The sequence below is a fragment of the Hyperoodon ampullatus genome (assembly GCF_949752795.1).
Source record: "Hyperoodon ampullatus genome assembly, chromosome: 9".
In the NCBI taxonomy this organism is placed as follows: domain Eukaryota; kingdom Metazoa; phylum Chordata; class Mammalia; order Artiodactyla; family Ziphiidae; genus Hyperoodon; species Hyperoodon ampullatus.
In genome coordinates this window covers 97,561,220-97,583,999 of record NC_136922.1, presented here as the reverse complement: position 1 = coordinate 97,583,999, position 22,780 = coordinate 97,561,220, and the positions used below count along the sequence as shown (strand labels likewise).

The 22,780-nt window shown below is 45.2% G+C and overlaps 1 protein-coding gene across 1 annotated transcript; it reads left to right on the top strand.

The window, feature by feature from the left end:
• Positions 1 to 5,877: 5,877 nt before the first annotated feature.
• Positions 5,878 to 21,737, top strand: TCAF1 (TRPM8 channel associated factor 1; the record flags this gene model as incomplete). Its single annotated transcript, XM_079711344.1, has 7 exons — positions 5,878 to 6,509; positions 15,088 to 16,082; positions 16,372 to 16,469; positions 17,609 to 17,822; positions 18,138 to 18,377; positions 19,429 to 19,766; positions 21,483 to 21,737. The coding sequence occupies exons 1-7, from the start codon at positions 5,890 to 5,892 to the stop codon at positions 21,735 to 21,737; spliced, it is 2,760 nt and encodes a 919-aa protein (XP_079567470.1). The 5' UTR covers positions 5,878 to 5,889.
• Positions 21,738 to 22,780: the final 1,043 nt, after the last annotated feature.

Here is a 22,780-nt window from a genome sequence, read left to right as displayed (position 1 = left end):
CGGGTTCAGGCACAAAGAAGAAGCATTTGGTTGAAAAATCAAGTGTGGGAGTCATTGATAGCTGGTTAAAGTGGGGACAGAGCCAGCTACAAAGTTCAGGGAACCTCCACAGAGGAGGAATTCACATTTACTGGTGGACAAATGCACAACTTGGGAGATGAAGGAAGACATTTTAGAATGAGTGAGATAGGATCAGTTGATGAATCCAGTCATGTATATATTCAATCATTTAATGTGTTTACTTGATTGAATTTATATTACCTGTGCTTTTTTTTTTTTTTTTTTTGCGGTACGTGGGCCTCTCACTGCTGTGGCCTCTCCCGTTGCGGAGCACAGGCTCCGGACGCGCAGGCTCAGCGGCCATGGCTCACGGGCCCAGCCGCTCCGAGGCATGTGGGATCTTCCCGGACCCGGGCACGAACTCTTGTCCCCTGCATCGGCAGGCGGACTCTCAACCACTGCGCCACCAGGGAAGGCCAACCTGTGCTATTTTTAATTGTAATAGAAATATATGCAGCAATTCAAAGGATTGTTGTGCAGACTTATATAAAGAGAAAGAATACTGGTCACCTCTTCCTTTCCTATGCAGTCAGTGTTAGCTTGTTGAAATGTGGCCTCCATAGTATTCTGTTTATATAAAATCCTAGTAACGGGCTTATGTATTTCTGGTACTTAAGAACATGGACTCCAGTGCTAGATTTCCTGGGTTTGAATGAAGGATCCACTTACCACCTATGTGACTTAAGCAAGTAACAAACTCTCTGGCCAACTGGTGTTTTGTTTTGTTTGTTTTTTGGTCTTGCGCATTTTTAAAATTGGGATAGCGACAGTACATACCTCATAGGTTTATTGTCAGGATTAAATAATGTATGTAAAGCGCTTATAATGATGTCTGCAACCTGGTAAGCACTATATTGTCGTCACTACTACTAAAATTACTAGTACTACTGTTGTTAGTATCTTCATCCATACAAAGGTGGGTTTTTGTCCTACATATTATAGCAGTTTGAAATTTTCACTTCAGATATATCTAGGACATTCTTCTAGGTAGAAGAAAAATAGATTTAACACTGTTTTTTTTTTCTTTTTTTTTTTTTTTTGCGGTACGCGGGCCTCTCACCGCTGTGGCCCCTCCCGCTGCGGAGCACAGGCTCCGGACGCGCAGGCTCAGCAGCCATGGCTCACGGGCCCAGCCGCTCCGCGGTACGTGGGATCTTCCCGGATTGGGGCATGAACCCGCATCCCCTGCATCGGCAGGCGGACTCTCAACCACTGCGCCACCAGGGAAGCCCAACACTGTTTTTTATAAAAGCCTCGTGATATTCTATAATACAGTTTATCATGCTTTTCTCAAGCATTCTCCTTCTCAAAGCTTGTCTTGCCACACTCAGAGCCTGGCTATCAGACTAAGGCTGACAGGGCAGCCTCACTCACGGTGCAGGAACAAGGAAAACCGGCCGAGAGAAGGGTGCTCAGGTGGTTCCACCCAAACCCCACTCACCTCAGGCCACCCGTCAAGCCCAGGAACCAGGTGGGAGACTCAGCAGAAAAAGCACCCCTCGTGTGGAAAAAAGGGAACACTCTTGCACTGCTGGTGGGAATGTGAATTGGTACAGCCATTATGGAGAACGGTATGGAGATTCCTTAAAAAACTACAAACAGAACTACCATATGACCCAGCAATCCCACTACTGGGCATATACCCTGAGAAAACCATGATTCAAAAAGAGTCATGTACCAAAATGTTCATAGCAGCCCTATTTACAATAGCCCGGAGATGGAAACAACCTAAATGTCCATCATTGGATGAATGGATAAAGAAGATGTGGCACATGTATACAATGGAATATTACTCAGCCATAAAAAGAAACGAAATTGAGCTATTTGTAATGAGGTGGATGGACCTAGAGTCTGTCATACAGAGTGAAGTAAGTCAGAAAGAGAAAGACAAATACTGTATGCTGACACGTATATATGGAATTTAAGAAAAAAAAATGTCATGAAGAACATAGGGGTAAGACAGGAATAAAGACACAGTCCTACTAGAGAATGGACTTGAGGATATGGGGAGGGGGAAGGGTAAGCTGTGACAAAGCAAAAGAGCGGCATGGACATATATACACTACCAAACGTAAGGTAGATGGCTAGTGGGAAGCAGCCGGATAGCACAGGGAGATCAGCTCGGTGCTTTGTGACCGCCTGGAGGGGTGGGATAGGGAGGGTGGGAGGGAGACGCAAAAGGGAAGAGATATGGGGACATATGTATATGTATAACTGATTAAATTTGTTATAAAGCAGAAAAAAACTAAAAATAAATAAAAAGAAAAAGCACCCCTCTTCTCCCTTGTCCCCTACTTTTCAAATCTCCAGGCCACCTGTCCATCCCTTTGTCACTTCTCTACAGATATTTCTTCTCCCATGAACTAGCTCAGAGTACAGCTAGTGAGACAGAACTACGAGTTCCCTGCTCTAGGTGTGTTTGGAGAATCAACGTGGGGGGCAGCATGGCAGTTGTTTACAGCATGTGTATGGGTGGCCGCCTGGGGGCTGTGCCCCAGGGTCTCAGGTTCGGTGCCATGGCGTAACCGGGGAATACATGGAAGTTGGGTAGCTGTGACTTTGGGTTAGAGATCCTGTACCCACGGGAGTCAAAAATGGTTCTAGGAAATATTGTTTGTCATCTGTCGTACCTCCCTGTCTAGGTTTTCACTTATCTATCTCCATTTGTAGTTTTGTTTGGCAGTGACCATCCTTGTGCATGTATCTTTAATACTGCTGTTCTTATTTTTGTAAGAAAGGTTATTAGTAGGCTTGCTCATCTTAAGATGGGCACACCTTTGAAACTGAGTTGCCACTGTCAGATTGCTTTCAGATTCTCAGTCCTTCTAACAGATTGTGCTAGTGTTTCCATAGCCTTGGGACATTGGACATTATTATCTTTACCTTCTTCTCCTCCTCTTCCTCCTCCTCCTCTTCCTATTTCTTTTTTGCCCCCTTCTTTCTGGACGATCTTCTGGGCAACGTACATTGTATTTAAATTGCCTGATTAGTGATATTGAGCCTATTTTCATAGATTAATTAAGTTTCCTTTTCTGTGAATAATTTCTCTTAGAAAGGTAGGATTTCAGTGGCTTGAAAGATGTGGGAGAGGGAACAGGAAGAAAGAGAATGTAAAGAGAATCTAAAATGAAAGCAGGGCATGTCCAAGAAGGCCAAGTATCCTGGAAGCTGCAAGAGATATGCTGGAAAGTAAGAAGCAGCCAGCCCTGGAGGCCTTAAACCCCAAGAGGAAGCTCAGATTTTCCCCTGTGGGCAAAGGCGAAGCTCTGGGCGGTTCTTTTCTGGGAAATAATACAATCAGTGGCTGTAGAAGAATAAAGGCGAGGATAGATGCTGGTGACTTAGAAGCTGGGTCCATTTAGTCCAGAAATGAATCACTGAGGACCCAAACTAGGTTAATGGCAGTGTGACTGGAAACCATGAAGGACGAACGACACTGTGACCAGTTGGATATGGATCAGAAGAGAGGAGGGACACAACTGTGACTCCTTGCCGTTGCTGTCCTGGCTATTTGTGGACCCCAGGAGGAGCCAGGGACGTGACAGATTCTTATTAACCAACTGTCTACTGATTGTATCTTCTCAGTAGTTCTCTGGGGTGGAGGTTACCCTCTTTAACAACTAGGGACCTCGAGCTTATGTTTTTACCCAAGAGGAGCTAACTTGGAGGGAAAAGAATAAATTTAAGACTTTTTAGTTTTAGAGACAGTTACAAATGGCAGAGTGTGCTTTCAGTAAGGGTCTTGAGTTTATTACTTATGTCAGGACCAGGGCCTGGGGAAGGCACAGAGAAGGCCTCTGCCAAGGGCCCATAGAAATCCTTGAGAACTAAATAATCATCAGTATTAGTACTGGCTCCAAAATACGAAACCTGTAAAATCAGAGTCAATAAATGCTTAATCCAGTGGTGGTAAAATCTAACATTAGGTTAGATTTGTTTTCACTTTATAATAATTCCCTATCTTGCACATACTTAAATAGCTTATTCTTAACCAAGTAATTTTAAGCAAAGATATATATATAATAATTGAACACGTATATGTATCTACATATCTATAGATCCATATATAATACATAATGGAAAGGCACTTAACCTATGCTACTCCTTTAATCTTCAGAACAATCCTATGTGGTAGATAGTATTATCCTTACTTAATGAACGAGGAAGCTAAGTTCAGCCTAACTCCAGAGCCTAAGCTCATAATTGCTTTGCTGTAATACCTTGAGTGAGCATATTCTTTCACAGGGAAAAAAGCAGTAAGGGCCAGAGATAAACATTTTCAGAAGAGGGAAGAGAAGGATAGGAATGAAGTGGTTTGAGAGGTTACACATGATGAGGTTGGCTCAGGCCATAAGGTTAGAGGTGGTAATAGCCTCAAGGACCAGGAGAGCAGCATTGTCCAGACCCACCGAGTGGTCAGTGAGGCCTGGATGTCCTGACTGTTAAACACGTCTGTCCTTGAGGGAAGTGCTTCAGTGAAGTGCATATAGAGCAGTTCAGACTGCAGAGAGACCTTAAGCGGGGAGCTCATGGTGAAGAAGCAGAGGCCTTTTGTGAGTATGCGTCCACAGACATGCGCACCTTTCTCTGCTATGTCCAGGTGCAAGTGAGAATCTGCCGTAAGTTCATAAATTGTTACCTCTGCTTCTGATTGTCTGGGACCTGGACTCAAGCCAGAGGACTTCTGCTTTCCTCTTACCCAGCCTATGACTGTGACCAAAGAACCCTCTATGAGGACCCAGACTTTTCAGACTGAAATTCTGGCCCCAAGCTGAGATTAATACGATCAGTGTGGAAGCTGAATGGGGAGGAGTGGGGGTGGGGAGATAGCGTGCTACACCACTGCGTTGGTTTCCACTGGTTACCACAGCAAAGTACCACAAACTGGGTAGCTTACAACAACAGAAATGTATTCTCTAACACAACGGTCCCCAGCCTTTTTGGCACCAGGGACCGGTTTTGTGGAAGACAATTTTTCCACGGACGGGCGGCGGGGGTGGCGGGGATGGTTCAGGCGGTGATTGGAGAGATGGGGAGCGATGGGGAGCGGGAGATGAAGCTTCACCGCCGCTCACCTCCTGCTGTGCGGCTCAGTTCCTTACAGGCTGCAGACCAGTAATGGTCCACGGCCCAGGGGTTGGGGACCCCTGCTCTAACAGTTCTGGAGGCTTAGAAGTGTGAAATCCAAGTGTTGACAGGTTTGGTTCTTTCTGGAAGTTCTGAAGGAGAATGTGTTCCCTGCCTCTCTCCTACCTTCTGGTGTGGGCCAGCAGTCCTTGGCATTCCTCGGGCTCATAGAGACATCACCCCAGTCTCTGCCCACATGTTCTCGTAGCCTGTGTGTCTCTCCCCTGTGTACCTGTGTCTGTGTCCAAATATCCTCTTCTTACCAGGACACTAGTCATTAGGTTAGAGCCCACTCAAATCCAGTGTGACCACACCTTAACTTGGTTACATCTGCAAAGACCCTATTTCCAAGTAAGATCACTCTCACAGGTGCTGGGAATTAGTACTTAAATATATATCTTTGGAGACGCAATTCTGCCCGAATTCTTCACTTCTGTTTGCTTCCTTCTGTGATGCAAAATGTCGAGCTTGTTTAGTCTGACCATGAGAATGTTAGCTGACAGGGCACAACAGGGCCTCCTGGATTGGAGACACTGATGACCCTGATGAGTGCTTGAGTCTGTTCACAGTGTCGGTCTCATCTGCTTAATGGGAAGAATTGCCGCATCTAGTGGAGGAGTGAACTCTTGGCTTGTTTGTTTGTTTATCCATTCTTCACCAGGCTGAGTCTTTGCTTTCTTCTCTGCAGAAGCCGATCCAGCCATGGCGACTCCGTCTGCTGCCTTTGAGGCCCTTATGAATGGAGTGACAAGCTGGGATGTCCCCGAAGATGCCATCCCATGTGAACTGCTTCTAATTGGAGAGGCCTCCTTCCCAGTGATGGTGAATGACATGGGCCAGGTCCTCATTGCTGCCTCTTCCTATGCCCGAGGCCGCCTGGTGGTGGTGTCCCACGAGGACTACCTGGTGGAGGCCCAGCTCACTCCTTTTCTCCTCAATGCAGTGGGCTGGCTTTGCTCTTCCCCTGGGGCTCCGGTTGGTGTACACCCATCCCTGGCACCTCTGGCCAAAATCCTTGAGGGCTCTGGTGTAGAGGCAAAGGTTGAACCAGAAGTGAAAGACTCCCTGGGGGTATACTGTATTGATGCCTACAACGAAACCATGACTGAAAAGTTGGTCAAGTTCATGAAACGTGGAGGGGGCTTGCTGATAGGAGGCCAAGCCTGGGATTGGGCCAACCAGGGCGACGATGAAAGGGTTCTGTTCACGTTCCCTGGGAACCTTGTGACCAGCGTGGCCGGCGTGTACTTCACCGACAATAAAGGGGACACGAGTTTCTTTAAAGTCTCTAAGAAGATGCCCAAGATCCCAGTCTTAGTGAGGTGAGTGCATTACCCCAGTGGGGAGTTGGTCCCAGGTTAAAAAGCAGAAGGTGGTTCTTGTCTTCAGGCTACTCCCAGGCTAACAGAAGAGAATGTGGCACTCAACGTGGATTTGCCGTAAATCAACCAGAGTATTAAAATACCCTGAGGCTCAGGAGGGGCAGGATCCCTGTTGCCTCCTCCCTCAGACCAGATCACTTAGCTCTTTGAGGGGAGAAACATCTTAGTGACCATTATGTCCCCCAGCATCTTGTTTAGTAAAATATATTGCTGAATCCCAGGGTTCACATGACTAATCCAGGAAGGTGGCAGGTGAAGGTTGCCTGCAACTGAAGTGTAAGGAAAAGGAAGACGGACATGAGGGGTCCAGTAAGACAAAGTCTAGAGAGCTGTGCGAAAGGTTTTGAAATGTCCAGCCAGATCGGGTTAGGATGGAAGTAAAAACTAGAGGATTTAGAAGTTGAGATACCAGAAAGATGGCATAAGTTCTATGTGCTAGATCTTAAATCTGGGAGTCAGAGATGAGTTTTATCTCTGGAAGCAAAAGACCTGCTGATGGAGGATGAAGGAGGCAGCTGATGGGTTCCAAGACAGGCTACACAGAAAGTTCTTTGAGGGCCTTGCCCAGCCTGTTCCCTTCACGTGCTCCAGCACCTCATATGGTGTTGAACATGGAGCAGGTTAGTAGGTGCTCAGTAAACGTGTTGGATGGATGATTGGATGGGTGAAGAGAGAGATGAGAAGCTGGAGTAGTCCCAGAAGTAGAAAAGTCACACCAGGCCACGCCCTGTATTGTGCATGAAAACTCTCAGCATCCTTGGAGCAAAGAGCATTGGTATTTCTGTCCAGTGGGAGCGAGGAGCAGGTTAGTAGGTGCTCAGTAAACGTGTTGGATGGATGATTGGATGGGTGAAGAGAGAGATGAGAAGCTGGAGTAGTCCCAGAAGTAGAAAAGTCACACCAGGCCACGCCCTGTATTGTGCATGAAAACTCTCAGCATCCTTGGAGCAAAGAGCATTGGTATTTCTGTCCAGTGGGAGCGAGCAGAATGAGGTAGAACTGAGTGAGGAGGGTACACCAGGGTTAGTACAGAGGCTTAGGGGATGAGCTGTGGCCTCTCCTTGGCATGGAACTCCTGGAACGCCCCACAGCTCCATTCTCATATGTGCAATGAGGAAAGAGTTGTTCAGAGGCACAGTGATTGATCAGGTTGATCAAACTTCAGCTTACTAGTGATCTTCATTCTGAGGAACAGGAAGGTAAAACTTGGGCATAATTCTATTTCTTAACAACGTAATCCCCTTTAGTTGCCTTAAAAGACGTTTTTCTCTATTAAAATCATACCTCTTTTTTCTTTGGCTATGCCTATATCATCTCACTATCACTGAATCTGAATTTTTTTCTTTTTGGTTAAATCATGTGAGTGTGTGTGTGTGTGCATGCGTGCACGTGGGAAATCAACTTGAAGGCTAACGCAGGAGGAAAAATCAGACTTAATAAGGGAAGTGCATAGAATCTCCTGTGCAGATTATGGGTTATTAGCATCGGTTATTCACTAGGTAAGACTGCATTGCAACTCTTGACTCTGTGCTTGTGCAGGTAGGTATATCATAGAATTACTTATATGTTGTGAGGGTCATTTTTTGACTTGTGGATGGATTGAAGATGGCAGCAATGATTTCCTAAGTTAATTGGCTGAGATGAAATGAAGAGACGGAAAAGGTACAAGAGAATATATGTCTGTGTGTGTGTCACATATATACATTTCTTATCTACATTAAAAAATACCTATGCATAGGTTGAGATGAGTAGGGAAAAAGAGAAAAGAAAAACCTCTCCTCCTCACCCCAGTTTCCTTAATATTAGCTCTCAAGCACCCAGTATGTGTGTTCCATCCAACCCTCCTTCCCTCTCCCTTGCTCATCCCTTATTTCCTTCCTTCTACAAAGTAATATAATCACAGAGTTCAAAAAATCAGAACAATGCTGAAAGGTCAACATCAACCTATCTTTCTCCCACCTCCGGTTGTGGTCATTACCAAACTATACATTTATTCAAATTCATTAATTATAAACCTAAATTGTGTGGATTTTACTTTATGTAAATTAAATCTCAACCGTTGAAAATATATTTGTTAAAATAGGACTTTAAAAAATAAATAATCTGAGATATAATCAGATTCATGTATAAGGGTTGCAATTCAGCATTATTTGTTATTGGGAAGAGTAGAAATTAGAGAACACTATACAATGGATTATTAACTAACCATTAAACATATTATGTTTCCAAGAATATTTAAGGACAAGGGAAGGCTCTTTGGGGATACTATTAAGTGAAATAAAATAGGATACTAATTGTGGTTCAATATGTTCCCAATTTTGTTAAAAATATACATAGCTATGTGTAAAAATATTACATAAGAAGAAAGCCCAAAATATCAGTAATAGGTAGATCTCTTGATTGTGGGATACTAATACATGATTTTCAGTTATAAACTTTAATTTTCAAACTTCCTATCAAGTTTTTTAAGAAGGCATATATTTCATTACCTTGCTTCACATGCAATTCAGAAATCACATTTAAAATCTTCCACATCTTTATGACACACAAATGCTTTTTTATTTAATAAGCAAAAAATATTTTTAAAATTCTAACTCTCTTAATCACTTTTTTTTCACTTTCCTTTCTAATATTTCTGAAACATGTATACACACATGCACATGCAGTGTTGCCAGCACAGTTGACCCTTGAACAACTTGAGGGTTTGGGTCATCCCTCTACACAGCTGAAAATCTAAGTATAACTTACAGTCGGCCCCCTGTATCTTCGGTTCCATAGCCTCAGATTCAACCAACTGCGAAACGTGCAGTACTGTGGTATTTAGTATTGGAAAAAAACCCTGTGTAGAAGTGGACCTGCACAGTTCAAACCTATGTTGTTCATGGGTCAACTGTACTTTTGATTTATGATTCTTCTTCATTGGATACTCTTTTAGATTACCTTTTCAACATTGCTGGGTCTCCTATTTTTTATTTTCATTTTAAAATTATTAAATTATAAACCCACAATACAACTCTCTTTTCACCTTTGGACATTATTTTCCCCACTCATTCATAATTTTGCTCCCTGGTCATCTTAGTATACATGCTATTTTGAACTCTGCTCATAAACTTTTTCATTCTATGTAATCGTTAAAATTATACTTGATTCATTTTATGCAAATGCCAGTGTATATACCTCATTTATTTAATCATTTGCCTACTGTTGAAGATTTGGATCTTTCTTTAGTCTTCTTGTAATTATGTAATACTGTATAACATATCATCAGCGCATTTTCAGCAATACTAGACACCAACATGCTTCTATTAGAATTCAAGAAGGAAGATTATTTCCATCACAGGCTGTCAGGTTCACATTGAAAGTCCCTGTGAGTTTAGTTACTCTGCCCAAATCTCTTGTTATTTATTTTTAAACCCACATTTGAACATGCGAGTGTGAATTAAGATAGCTTTAACCTTGCTACTTGTGCATTTCTTACTAAATTAAATTCTAAATAAGATATTAGGATGAACCTTCTAAGAATAAACTGTCCACAGGCCTTATCAAGATGAATCAAATTTTTATCAGAAGTTGTTACTACTTTTATGATGGAAAAATAAAACCCTAAATAATAAAACCAGATGATCTACTTTTAGCCTGGTGAGAATACCTGCAGATATCAGGACACAAGTCTCATAGTCACTGCCCTCACTTCCTGCCTGGAAAGCACCATGATCTGCACTTAGAGCACTAGCCACCATGTTGTCTGTAAGACCACACCGCCTGTACTCTGTTCCCTGAGCAATTTCTAATCTTCCATCCGCTTATCCTCGGAGGTCTCCACTGTATCTCCAGATCTGAGGGCAATGGCTATTGTACTTTAGATGCAGAACCAGTCCCACCTTCTTTCTATTAAGTATTTCATTTGAACAAACACTGGATCCATTGTCATAAACACAGCCTTATTTCAAGACTCAGGATTCTAGTAAGAGATTTCATATCTACTGGGAAAAGCACAGATTTTAGTGGAGGCCAAATTTAATAAGTTCCCAAGCTCTGTCTGGTGCTTACTCTAAAACCTTGAGCCATAAGTAAGCCTCATCTCTAAAGTAGGATTAATAATGACTACCTTTAAGGGTGGTTGTGAGGATTAAATGAATTAAGAAACATGTTCAAAGTACCTAAAACACTTTAATTATTTTGACATCAGCCTTCAGGCTGTGGTAATGTAAGCGTATGAGGTCATGAATATCATTTCCAAACATTGAAAATTACTTGGCAGCCATCATTACGCTGCTTTGCCCCAAGTCATGTACGTTTCTCCAGTTGTATAAGCTATTGATATTTTAACTGGTATTTTTCCTACTTCATCCACCAAACTGAGGCAGCAGCATCATGATGGATTGCCATGTTTTACCCTCTTTCTACATTTAACAAAACAGGGACTAGACACTGAATTGGCTTTACCAGTAAAGGGACTTGATGCTGATTAAACATATCATTAGATAACTGATCTGAGGGAGGTTTGGGGAGAATCAACCACAATAGTTTAATCTGTTTTTTGGATAAGAAGGCCCTTGTCTCATTTTAACACAAATCTCAGGCTTCTGTTAGAGTTCTAGTTCTATGTGTGTTCATTCATCCATTCATTTAGCCAGCAATTTATTCGGTATATGCTATGTCTCAGGCTTTCTTATTTCAAAAAAATGATTTCCAAAGATCTGAGAATTAGAAGAGCAGAAACGTCTCCAATAACCAGGCCTAGAGGAAATCACAAAAACCAAGTAACTGTTGTAGGAAGAGGGCTTGTGATATCAAGGTTCGGTAGAACCTGGAAACCTGGGCTTGCTGCCAGCAACTGCACGCCATGACCTTAGCGTGTGCTTTCAACTGTCCTTCTCCCTCTAAATGGGAAGTGCTGGAGTAGAACGTCCTTGCCCTCATTTCAGCCATTACTCCATTGAGACTGGTTTTCAGTCTTCAGTAATCCCTGTATATTCACGGTCATCAGAGATGCAGAGAAAAGCATGTCGAACAGTGGTCATGCTCTGAAATGTCCACATACTCCAAATTCTTGGCTTGAAAACACCCCTGTGAAACCTGAATTGGCAAACGTTATATAAATTGATGCCATATGTATATATATATACACACACACATATATATATATGTATATAGACAGTTCTACTTCATTTTGAGAGATGGCCAAGGGACATTATATAGAAGACTTTTGAATTTCAGATTATGAAGATTTCAGGATTTTGAAAATTGACTACTTCAAATGAGCTGAAATGAAACAAGAAAACTGCCAGATTCCTGAAGATAATCAACATGTATATGACTCCCCAAGTAGTTTGGAAAACAAAAATATCTGAACAGATATTAATAAGCTTATTTGTAACAAGGATCCATAAGTCTTTGGAGGTCATTGCTAGGATAGATAGAATGCTAACTGCAGATGTTGGTCAGGGTCATGGCCCTGCGAGATGGGGTGAGCATACCTACCTAACTCTGAGCGTCTTACTACAGTCCTAGCCATGTATAGTAGAATTGTATTAACTGGTTCTCACAAAATAAATTAGAAGTTTTTAGAGAGTGAATTCAAGTGGGAAGATATGCCACTTTAGAAGAGAAATTGCTAAGTCACAGTTCAGTTTTCTTTTCCTTTTTATGCACATTTTCCTTTTTTCAATTTCAAAATACATGCTTACTGGAAAAAAGAGAAATAGTCCCAAAGTATACAAAGTAAAAAGTGAAAGATCTTCGTCCTCCACCTCTGCCTCTTACTAATTCTTCCCAGAGGTAATCACTGCTTAGAGTTTGGACTCTATCTTTTTTGATGCTAACTCTACATGAACTCTTTCAGAAAATAAGAGGGGAGAAAAGTTTTTGTAACTTATTAAAACATTATTTCTCTGATGCTAAAACCAGAAAAAGACATTGCAAGACAAGAAAACTACAGAACAATGTCCCTCATGAACATAGATACAAAAATTCTTAAGTATTGTAAGTAGACTACAATATATAAAAAAGATACTACATCATGATCAAGTAAGGCTTATTCTAGGAATGCTTGGCTGGTTTAACATTCAAATATCAAATTAATTATTCTGTTAATACAGAATAAATGAGAAAAACCATATATATTCAATAGATGTACACAAAAAAAAAAACCTTTGACAAAATTCATTGTCAAATCATGACAAAATTTCAGCTAACTAGAAATAAAAGGGAACTTCTTCAGTGTGATGAGTCCTCTTTGAAAAACCTATAGCTAAGAACATACTTAATGGTGAAATACCCTGAGACTGAGAACAAGGCAAGGAAGGATAGCTGTTTTCACAAATGATGATTAATCCCTGTTCTTTTGTTTTCTTGATCTTCTCTTTCACATATGTGCAGTTACAGATTCTTCTGTTCTCTTGGGTTTCTGATCAATCTGATTTCATTTGATTTATATTTCCTATAAATTCCTCCTGTCCCAGCTTGCTGATTGCACCCTTCTTGAAATATAGTGAATCTAGTGCTATCATGATTTTATTGTCTTTTTTTAATAACTTTTGTTTCATTTCAGAACAGAGAGGGAAAAGAAAAGTAAAAATCCAATTCAGGTTTTTTTATGAAACAATTATTTATCTCCCCCTGCACATAAGCCATGGCTGTCAGAAATAACAGACAGGTCTCTGACGATGCTTCCGGTTCAGCAGGAAGCATCTAGGGTCCTGCTAGTGACGCAGTGTCTGGGTCTCAACTTTGCACATTCAGTATTGCTCATCTTGTCGTAACAGGCTAATGTACAAACCTTGACACCAATGTAAATCACCTCTTCACTGACTACACTTGTAAAACAATTAATTGCATGAAATTTAGTAACAGAACTCGTGTTAAGAACTAAAACACAAAGCACCGAGCTGATCTCCCCGTGCTATGCTGCTGCTTCCCACCAGCCAACTATTTTACTTTCAGTGGTATATATATGTCGATGCTACTCTCACTTCACCCCAGCTTCCCCATCCCACTCCAAGCCCTCAAGTCCATTCTCTACATCTGTGTCATTATTCCTGTCCTGCCCCTAGGTTCTTCATAACCTTTTTTTTTTTTTTTTTTAGATTCCATATATATGCGTTAGCATACGGTATTTGTTTTTTTCTTTCTGACTTACTTCAGTCTGTATGACAGACTCTAGGTCCATCCACCTCACTACAAATAACTCTGTTTCGTTTCTTTTTATGGCTGAGTAATATTACATTGTATATATGTGCCACATCTTCAATAAAGATCTATTAAAAAATAAAAGAACTAAAACATTTTCTATTTAATTTTGTATGCATAAAGTACTTAAATTTTAAAACGAATGTTTTTTGCTTTAGAATCAGCAAATTAAAGATATACTAAGATGTTGCTAGAGAAATATAAATGTCACAAAAAAATAGAAGATTTTGGTTGTCCTGGCCAGTGAGTTCTTTCTTTAGGCAGATGATCCTGGGAAGTACTATTATTATCACAAGGTTGTTTGGTGAATTTGGAATCAGAGCAAGAACAGCTAGTTGAATGATTTTAATGGCTAGTGCTTCAAGGAGGTGGAGAGTCATCTTGTAGGGTGATACCTTTATCTTCAGGAAAGGTTTGTACCTGCTAAGAGGACTATAGTTTCCCCATCAGTTAATTACAGCTCTGCCAGAGTATAACACAAATACTGTAAATATGCCACCTACCTGACCCCCATTTTTCAGTGTTTCCTTACAACTACCTCTGACCATACGGTTGCCAGAGCTTTACCTAACGAGAGTGACTTAACCAGCTCTGGGATCTCAAGCTTAGAGATCGCTCTACCTCTTACCCCCTCATAATCCCACTACCTGGGGCTGCATCCCCCATTTCGGGGGTTATAGGTGTCCTGAAGTCTTATAGGAGTTTGTTACCCTTAAATAGGAACAGTTGGTGATGAGAAAAACCTTACAGCACGGATGTATATCACTCCTGTTGGGCCGACAATGAATGTGTGGGATTCTGGGTGTAGGCAGTCAATCCTCTTGGGTTCACCTAACAGGAGGGTCCCACTAGAGTTGAGGCCGGTCAGCTCCCTGCCCGACCTTTTGAGATAATAGTGATTCTTCACTAGTGCCACTAACTGACTCAGCTCTCTGTTGACTTTATTTGTAGAAAATTAGATGCATGAAATTATAAACAAGCCTCCTTATAAGAATGAAACCGTGATTTTCCATTCAGTTCTTTGTATAGTGCTTAAAAGGCTGAAACAAACACTTAAATCCAGAATATTTAAGATACAGTATTGGGTATACCCAGTAGGACTTCTTGCGAGATTTCCTTTGGAGGGTTTGTACGCAGAGAATGAGCAGAGCAGAATTAATGCTGAGTGCCTCTGTCTTCCCTCCAGCAAGTCTCCCTACCCAGTGCCCACTTTGTTCTCCCAGTTCCCTTGTAAGAGCTAAAAATGGTATTAGTAAGTCTGACGCTTGCTATATGCTGGGTGCTGTTCTGAATGCTTTGTAACAGAGAACACGTGTGTCTTTTGCAGTTGTGAAGATGATCTCTCCGAGGACAGAGATGAGCTCCTGCACGGGATTTCTGAGCTGGACATCAGCAACTCGGACTGCTTCCCGTCCCAGCTGCTAGTGCACGGGGCTTTAGCCTTTCCCCTGGGGCTAGATTCCTACCATGGCTGTGTCATAGCGGCCGCCCGCTACGGCCGGGGCCGGGTGGTCGTGACTGGCCACAAGGTCCTTTTCACCGTCGGTAAACTGGGCCCCTTTCTGCTCAATGCTGTGCGCTGGCTGGATGCAGGCCGCAGAGGCAAGGTCGTGGTGCAGACAGAGCTGAGGACTCTGAGCGGGCTGCTTGCAGTGGGGGGCATAGACAGCAGCGTTGAGCCCAGTCTGCCCAGCGAGGCCAGTGTCTATTGCTTGGAGCCCGTGAGTGATGTGGGAGTCAAGGAGCTGCAGGAGTTTGTAGCAGAGGGCGGGGGCCTGTTTGTTGGAGCCCAAGCCTGGTGGTGGGCCTTCAAGAACCCAGGAGTGTCCCCTTTGGCTCGGTTCCCAGGAAACCTCCTCCTCAACCCCTTTGGCATTAGCATCACCAGCCAAAGCCTCAACCCTGGGCCCTTTCGTACTCCTAAGGCAGGGATAAGGACCTATCATTTCCGTTCCACACTGGCCGAGTTCCAGGTTATAATGGGCAGGAAGAGAGGGAACGTGGAAAAGGGCTGGTTGGCAAAGCTGGGACCGGATGGCGCAGCTTTCCTGCAGCTCCCCGCAGAAGAGATCCCTGCCTACATGTCGGTGCATCGGCTCCTAAGGAAGCTGCTAAGTCGCTATCGGCTCCCAGTAGCGACCCGAGAGAGCCCTGTCATCAGCGACTGCTGCAGGGGTGCTATGCTCTCCCTGGCCACTGGGCTGGCCCACTCTGGAAGTGACCTCTCTCTGTTAGTGCCAGAAATTGAAGATATGTACAGCAGCTTCTACCTGCGCCCCTCGGAATCTCCTATCACTGTTGAGGTCAACTGTAACAATCCAGGTAAGGAATGAGGGGTGGGAGCCTGGCGTGTGGGAACTGGGGGGCAGTGGGTCGTGATGACTTGAGCAGCTCAGCTCCAGATCTGATCACCCCCAGGAGGCCATCTCCATCCTCTGCCGTGCACTCTCAAGGAGATGGGGGTTGGGGTTTTAGGTGATGTTTGGAAGAGCAGAGCCAGGGCAGCATGGAGGCAGGAAGATGTGCAGAGCTCAGGAAGGGGCTCTGGAAGCTGGGTGGCGGTGGAATCATGGCGGAAGGGTAATGTCTCCTCTTCCTTTGCTTTTGGCAGGCACCAGGTATTGCTGGATGAGCACCGGGCTCTACATACCCGGGAGGCAAATTATACAGGTCTCGCTGCCTGAAGCCGCTACCTCTGCTGACCTGAAGGTAAGGCATGCCCCATCTTACCACATAACATGGAACCCAAATACGGAAGCCAAATGCTCTTGCTTTCATAGTGGGCATCTGACCTGACCTTCCTACAAAACCAACTGGCACTACAGGGCATGTACTTCTACCCCCTTTAGTTGCTTAGGATGAAGCAACTAAGGTGCAGAACAGCTAACTGATTGATTTAAATGTATGGATTTGATACATTTCAGCACCCAGAACTCAAACCTAACCAACTTCTGGCTCAAATTTTGTGCTTTTAACTTATGTCATAGAGTGGGGAATAGGAAAGGTACCAGATGGCTGGTGCCCTAGCACACAGTCCAATAAATCTTAGTCCACGTTCCATCCTGTGTACATTTCACATCAAAGCCCGAGGTCCTTCTGACTCCAGCTTCTTCCCTGTGACACCATACACTGTTCCTAGCTTGCCCAGTCCACGTCAGCTCTGTCACTTTCACATACACACACCGTATTCACGACATTAAGCTGCCGTCCTGCTCTCTCCCCGTTGTGGGTCATCACGATGGTTAGCGTCTGTTTTGTGCCCGTATCTGTCCTGGAACTTGTTTAGCATAAACCCGGGAGAACAGTCCCAGGATGCCTCTAAGGACAGGGGTGACTCCACTGGCGCAGGAATAGGGGCCTGGGAGGACAGGTGGAACTGAATCCATCTTCCACTACATCAGCCGGTCACGTTTTCTCCCACTGGGCCTTCTCTCAGGTCAAAAGGCAGGATCCCCTCTGCCCTTTCCCAAAGCCAGAATCACCACGGGGGGGATAGGCAGCCTAGGATTCTGGCTGTTACAGAGACACCAAGGGACTCTGTGTGGGAGTCGCCCACCTCAGAATTAGCATCTGGGCCACACCTGGTCCGCCTACATCAGCGTCTCAGCATGACCCTTTGTGGAGCTGTTTGACCCGCCCTGAGGGTGAATTCACACGATCTGGTCCATATGACCTTGAGGGATGATACAATTTCATGGGTTTAGCGCACAGGGCTTATAAACGGTGGGATGCCTGGACCTGCCTAGGGTCATGGCCCCGTGACCCTTCCTGTCCCCATGTCCTGGGCGCTCTCCCCTTCGGCTTGTGCATGCCCCAGGGTCACTACGTGGGGGATCTCTCTGCTCCAGGTACAGATTGGCTGCCACACCGATGACCTGACCAGGGCCAGCAAGCTGTTCCGAGTCCCCCTTGTGATTAACCGCTGCTGCCTGGACAAGCCCACCAAGGCGATCACCTGCCTCTGGGGGGGCCTCCTGTACATCATTGTGCCTCAGGGCAGCAAGCTGGGCTCCGTGCCCATCACGGTCAAGGGAGCTGTGCACGCTCCCTACTACAGGCTAGGTGAGTGGACGCTCTGGAGCGAACCCGAGGGACAGGGAGAGCTGGGGGTGAGGAGGTCATCTGGGGCTGCCTGGTGTGGGAAGAGGGAGATTCGGGTTGGTGGAGGGAAGGGAGGGAAGCTTCCTTATAGTCAGCCTTGAGGCTGAGGGGATAAAGACCAAACCATATCACATCCATGGGACCTTTGTAGAAGAAGGATAGAGCAGGTACGTGGTTGTTCATGGCATTGGTGTTCTCCTGCTAGGGTTCAAGTTGAACGTGTTAGTGTCAGGGATTTGGGGAAACAAGTTTCAAGTGCTGTGGACTGTCTTCCAGGGGAGACATCCCAGGAGGAATGGAAGAGGCGTATCCAGGAGCATCCAGGTCCCTGGGGAGAGCTGGCTACAGACAACGTCATCTTGACGGTGCCAACCGCAAACCTTCGCACTGTGGAGAACCCTGAGCCGCTGCTACGCCTCTGGGACGAGGTGATGCAGGCCGTGGCCCGGCTGGGGGCTGAGCCTTTCCCCCTGCGTCTGCCTCAGAGGATCGTTGCCGACGTGCAGATCTCAGTCGGTGGGTGCCTGGGGCGAACCTGTGTGCATGCTGCCCCCCCTTAGGGCCTTCCTTCTTGCAACAGCCATGCAGTGGGCAGCCAGCAGGGTAGAAATGTTCTTATGGCAAGACATATAAAATGTAATCCTTGCTATTTAAATGGAAAGGGAAAAAATGCGTCAAAAAAAGACTCACTGTGTCCCCCAACAAAACATTGGAAACTACCTAAGTGCCCAACAGTTACGGAATGGTTCAGTAATGTATTGTGTATACCTTCAGTGGACATTAAGGAAGACGTTTAAAGTGATATTTTGATGGCATAAGGAAATACGATGAGGTTATGTGACACATAAAAGCAGGCCGCAGAACTATACGTACACAGTATGTTAAAATATGTAACAGTTTTAGTCAAGAGATGTTATCAAACAGTGGGAATGGTGCAGAAAATACATGCTGGGTTTTCACAGACTTCCATCAGGGGACTTCAAGGAGTGGATAAAACCGACCGAGGGCCTTTTCCTAGGTCACAGGTGTTGGGACAAGGCACTGAATAAAGAGATCTTTGCCAGCAGGTCAAGAGGCCTGAAAAATGAAGGGTGTATAGAAATTAAAGAACCAAGGAAATCTCTCTGGACCTTAGTTTTCTTGGCTTATGCAGATGATCACTATGAGGTAGTGTCGACGTGGGTCACTATGAGGTAGTGTCGACGTGGGCAATTCCACGTCTAAATACTGAGAACCACGAGTTCTTAATTTTAAAGAGTATAATGATGGGTTCACACAGACAGAGCACCCTCAGAGAAACAGAAAAATTGAATAGTAATATGAACGGCGATCTGTAACCTGCCTTGGCTCCCATAGCCAGTCAGAGCGGCGATGAAAGCATTATTACAGAATAAGAGGATAAGGACGAAGGCCCAGGAGCGTCCGGGTTTTGCCTTTTTGAGCATTACAGGGTTCTGGAAGTCATGGGGTCGGTGGGGACTGGGTGTTTTGGGAGATACAATAGAATAATTTTGTTAGATGGGTGGGGAGCGCTCTAACCCTCTTTTCCCCCTCCTGCATTTCCCAGGCTGGATGCACGCAGGCTACCCCATCATGTGTCACCTGGAGTCGGTGCAGGAGCTCATCAGTGAGAAACTCATCAGAACCAAGGGGCTGTGGGGCCCTGTGCACGAGCTGGGCCGCAACCAGCAGCGGCAGGAGTGGGAGTTCCCCCCGCACACCACCGAGGCCACGTGCAACCTGTGGTGTGTCTATGTGCACGAGACGGTCCTGGGCATCCCTCGAGGACGAGCCAATATTGCTCTGTGGCCCCCAGTTCGGGAGAAGAGAGTCAGAATCTACCTGGGCAAGGGTCCCAATGTGAAAAACTGGAACGCGTGGACGGCCCTGGAAACGTACTTACAGGTGCTGGGCCAGCGCCGGGGGTGGTGGGAGCCCCGCAGTGGGGACCCTGAGCAGATGGTAGCATGGTGCTGGGGGAACCTCCCGCTGACCCGCCTCCCGCACCAGGCGGGGGAGGTCCTGACAGCGCCCAGATGTGAAGGTGCTAGTTGAGGATGCTTCTCAGGGCATCACTTTGCATGGCCCTAAGGTGGACTTAATTACCTCAGCCCCACCCTTCACCCCAGGACTTTGAAGAGATTTTTGAGAGTAGACAGCACTGAGAAAGGTTAAAAATTGGTAGAGGCAAATGTGATACTACAAATATAGTTGCTGTCACTGGCTTTAAACCTAGACATACCTGAGACTGAAGCCAAACTGCGCTGTTTAAATAGCTCCCTAAAGCCGAACACACCCCGACTTGCACGCGCGCGCGCGCGCGCGCACACACACACACACACACACACACACACACACTATGTGGGAAAGGAGCTGTTTTTTCCCTAGGTGAGTAAACCGTCTTATTATGACTTGGCTGTGCCTCAGTTTCCACCTTATAAGCAAGCCAGGTTTCCTCACTGGACTGGACATGGGGGTGGCCTTTGCCTTTTAGTTATCACACAACACCCCAGTTCCAGCCCCCTGGTCCCTGCATCAGTTCCCAGCTCACTGTGGAGAGCTTCATCACCTTGGATTCTGAAACTCAGTCTCAGGCCAGCCACACTCTATTCTGGCCCTTCCTCCTGCTGGAGTTCTCACTGCAGATGCCCTCCGCCACAAGGATGACGGTGACACTGCTAGGAGACTGCTTTAACCTTGTCATCGGGACAGAAGTTCCTCCTCTGTGAAACCAAGTCGAGGGTGGAACTGCTTCCCTGGTGGCACAGTGGTTAAGAATCCACGTGCCAATGCAGGGGACACGGGTTCGAGCCCTGGTCCAGGAAGATCCCACATGCCACAGAGCAACTAAGCCCGTGCACCGCAACTACTGAGCCTGCGCTCTAGAGCCCGTGCTCCACAACAAGAGAAGCCACCGCAGTGAGAAGCCCTCACACCACAGCAAAGAGTAGCCCCCGCTCGCCGCAACTAGAGAAAGCCCGCGCACAGCAACAGAGACCCAGCACAGCCAAAAATAAATTAACATGGGCTGTTTCCAACAGCCTCGGGATGGCTGCCTTTTCCCAAAATTATGCCTTACTCTTAATTCTAGCTACCTAGACTATACATTGTCTTCTGCTTCTACTGGACTCACCTTTTTTTCCCAAAGGCCGTTTTTGGTCGCCTTGCAAATTGACATAGACCTACAGTTAGTGTGGATTATGTCAGGATACGGCTGGGAGTTCCCTAATGGTTGGGGTTTAACTTAGCAACTATGAAAAACAGTGGATTTTTTCCACTTCAACCAATTTTAAATCCTCGTGTAATATCCTATGACTACTTTCATGGTCTAGTGAGATAGATGAATAATGATATAGGTGGTAAATCCTGATCCTAATCACTGCAGTTTTTACCACAGCTGTCTTGAGCGTCTGCTTTGTGTTGAGCCCTGTGCCGGCTCAGAGGCCCTTCTCATCGTCAGAACATGAGAGTAGCACGTGAGGCTGGCAGGTAAAACAGCAGAGGGTCAGTGATAGATATGAAACTGGTGTTTAAGGGGTGAAATGCATTAACTCATTTAGAGTGTTTGTTGGGTCTCTTGTAGATCAGATGTCTCATCCTCCTCCTTCCTTCTCTTACCAGCTCCAGGAGGCCTTTGGGTGGGAGCCATTCATCCGTCTCTTCACTGAGTATAGGAACCAGACCAACTTGCCCACAGACAATGTCGACAAAATGAATCTGTGGGTGAAGATGTTCTCCCACCAAGTGCAGAAGAACCTGGCTCCGTTCTTTGAGGCCTGGGCCTGGCCGATCCAGAAGGAAGTGGCAACCAGCCTGGCCTATCTGCCTGAGTGGAAGGAAAATATTATGAAATTGTACCTCCTCACACAGATGTAAGGAGTGCCCAGCGAGGTGGCAGGTAGAGAGGTTTGGGGAGTTAGGCAGAGATGGGGATTCACTCCTCGACCTCTGTCTCTTAGGTTAGCCTCGCCCTCTGAAGCTCACTGCCCCTAGATCTTAGTCATATCTCTGGGGAGTGGGTTCAGAACATAGAAAAAAGTGGAATAATTCCTCAGGAGCAAACCCTTCCGTTTATGAGCTCATTCCTCTGCTCTCAGCCATCAGATGCCCTCCTGACCCTGTGCTGGGCCAGTGCTGAGAGCTTTGGCCCCTGCTCCTATGCCAGCCCTTGGTTCACCATCATGGGCCATAGCCCATAGAGGGTGGCTCTCACCCTGAGGACTCCCTGGGCTTTTATTTTTGATCATTTCCCCAAAAACCTGACCATAGAACCCAACTGAAATACTAATTTACCGTGATATTCAGACAGCTCCCTGATGACTCATATATGTCTTGGGTAGTTTTCCAGCAGCTGTCTGGTGTATTACAAAGAGCCCATAACTAGGGTTTTAGCTATTGGGAAAGTCATTTTATCTCTGAACTCCCATTTCTTTGTGTGTAAGGTGAGGGCAAAGATCCCTGCCTCACAGGGTTGTGGGTGAAGACTCAGACCGGTAATTCTGAGGAGTGCGGATACCGGGCATGCACTCTAAGGGGTGGTTTTATTTCATGATGGTCCACAGAGTAGTGAGTTTCCTACTCCCCATTCTCTTCCCACAGCCCAGGGGTTAAGGTCATCATCTCTCACAGTTGACTTACCACATCCAGGTTCTGGTTCTTTCACCAGTTAGTTATATGACTCTGGGCAAGCTCCTCAACTTCTCTGTGACTCAATTTCCTCATCTATAAAATGGGATCTATTTCATAGGACTATTGCGAGGATTAAATTTTAGCACCTCTAAAAGTGACAGTACCTGGCATTTAGTAGGTGCTGAGAAATTGTCAGCTGCCGCTGTTATTGTCAGATTAACTCATCATTTTAGATCAGGACTGCACTTTCAGATGGCATTTACAGATGCAGTGAATTAATCCTATCCCAT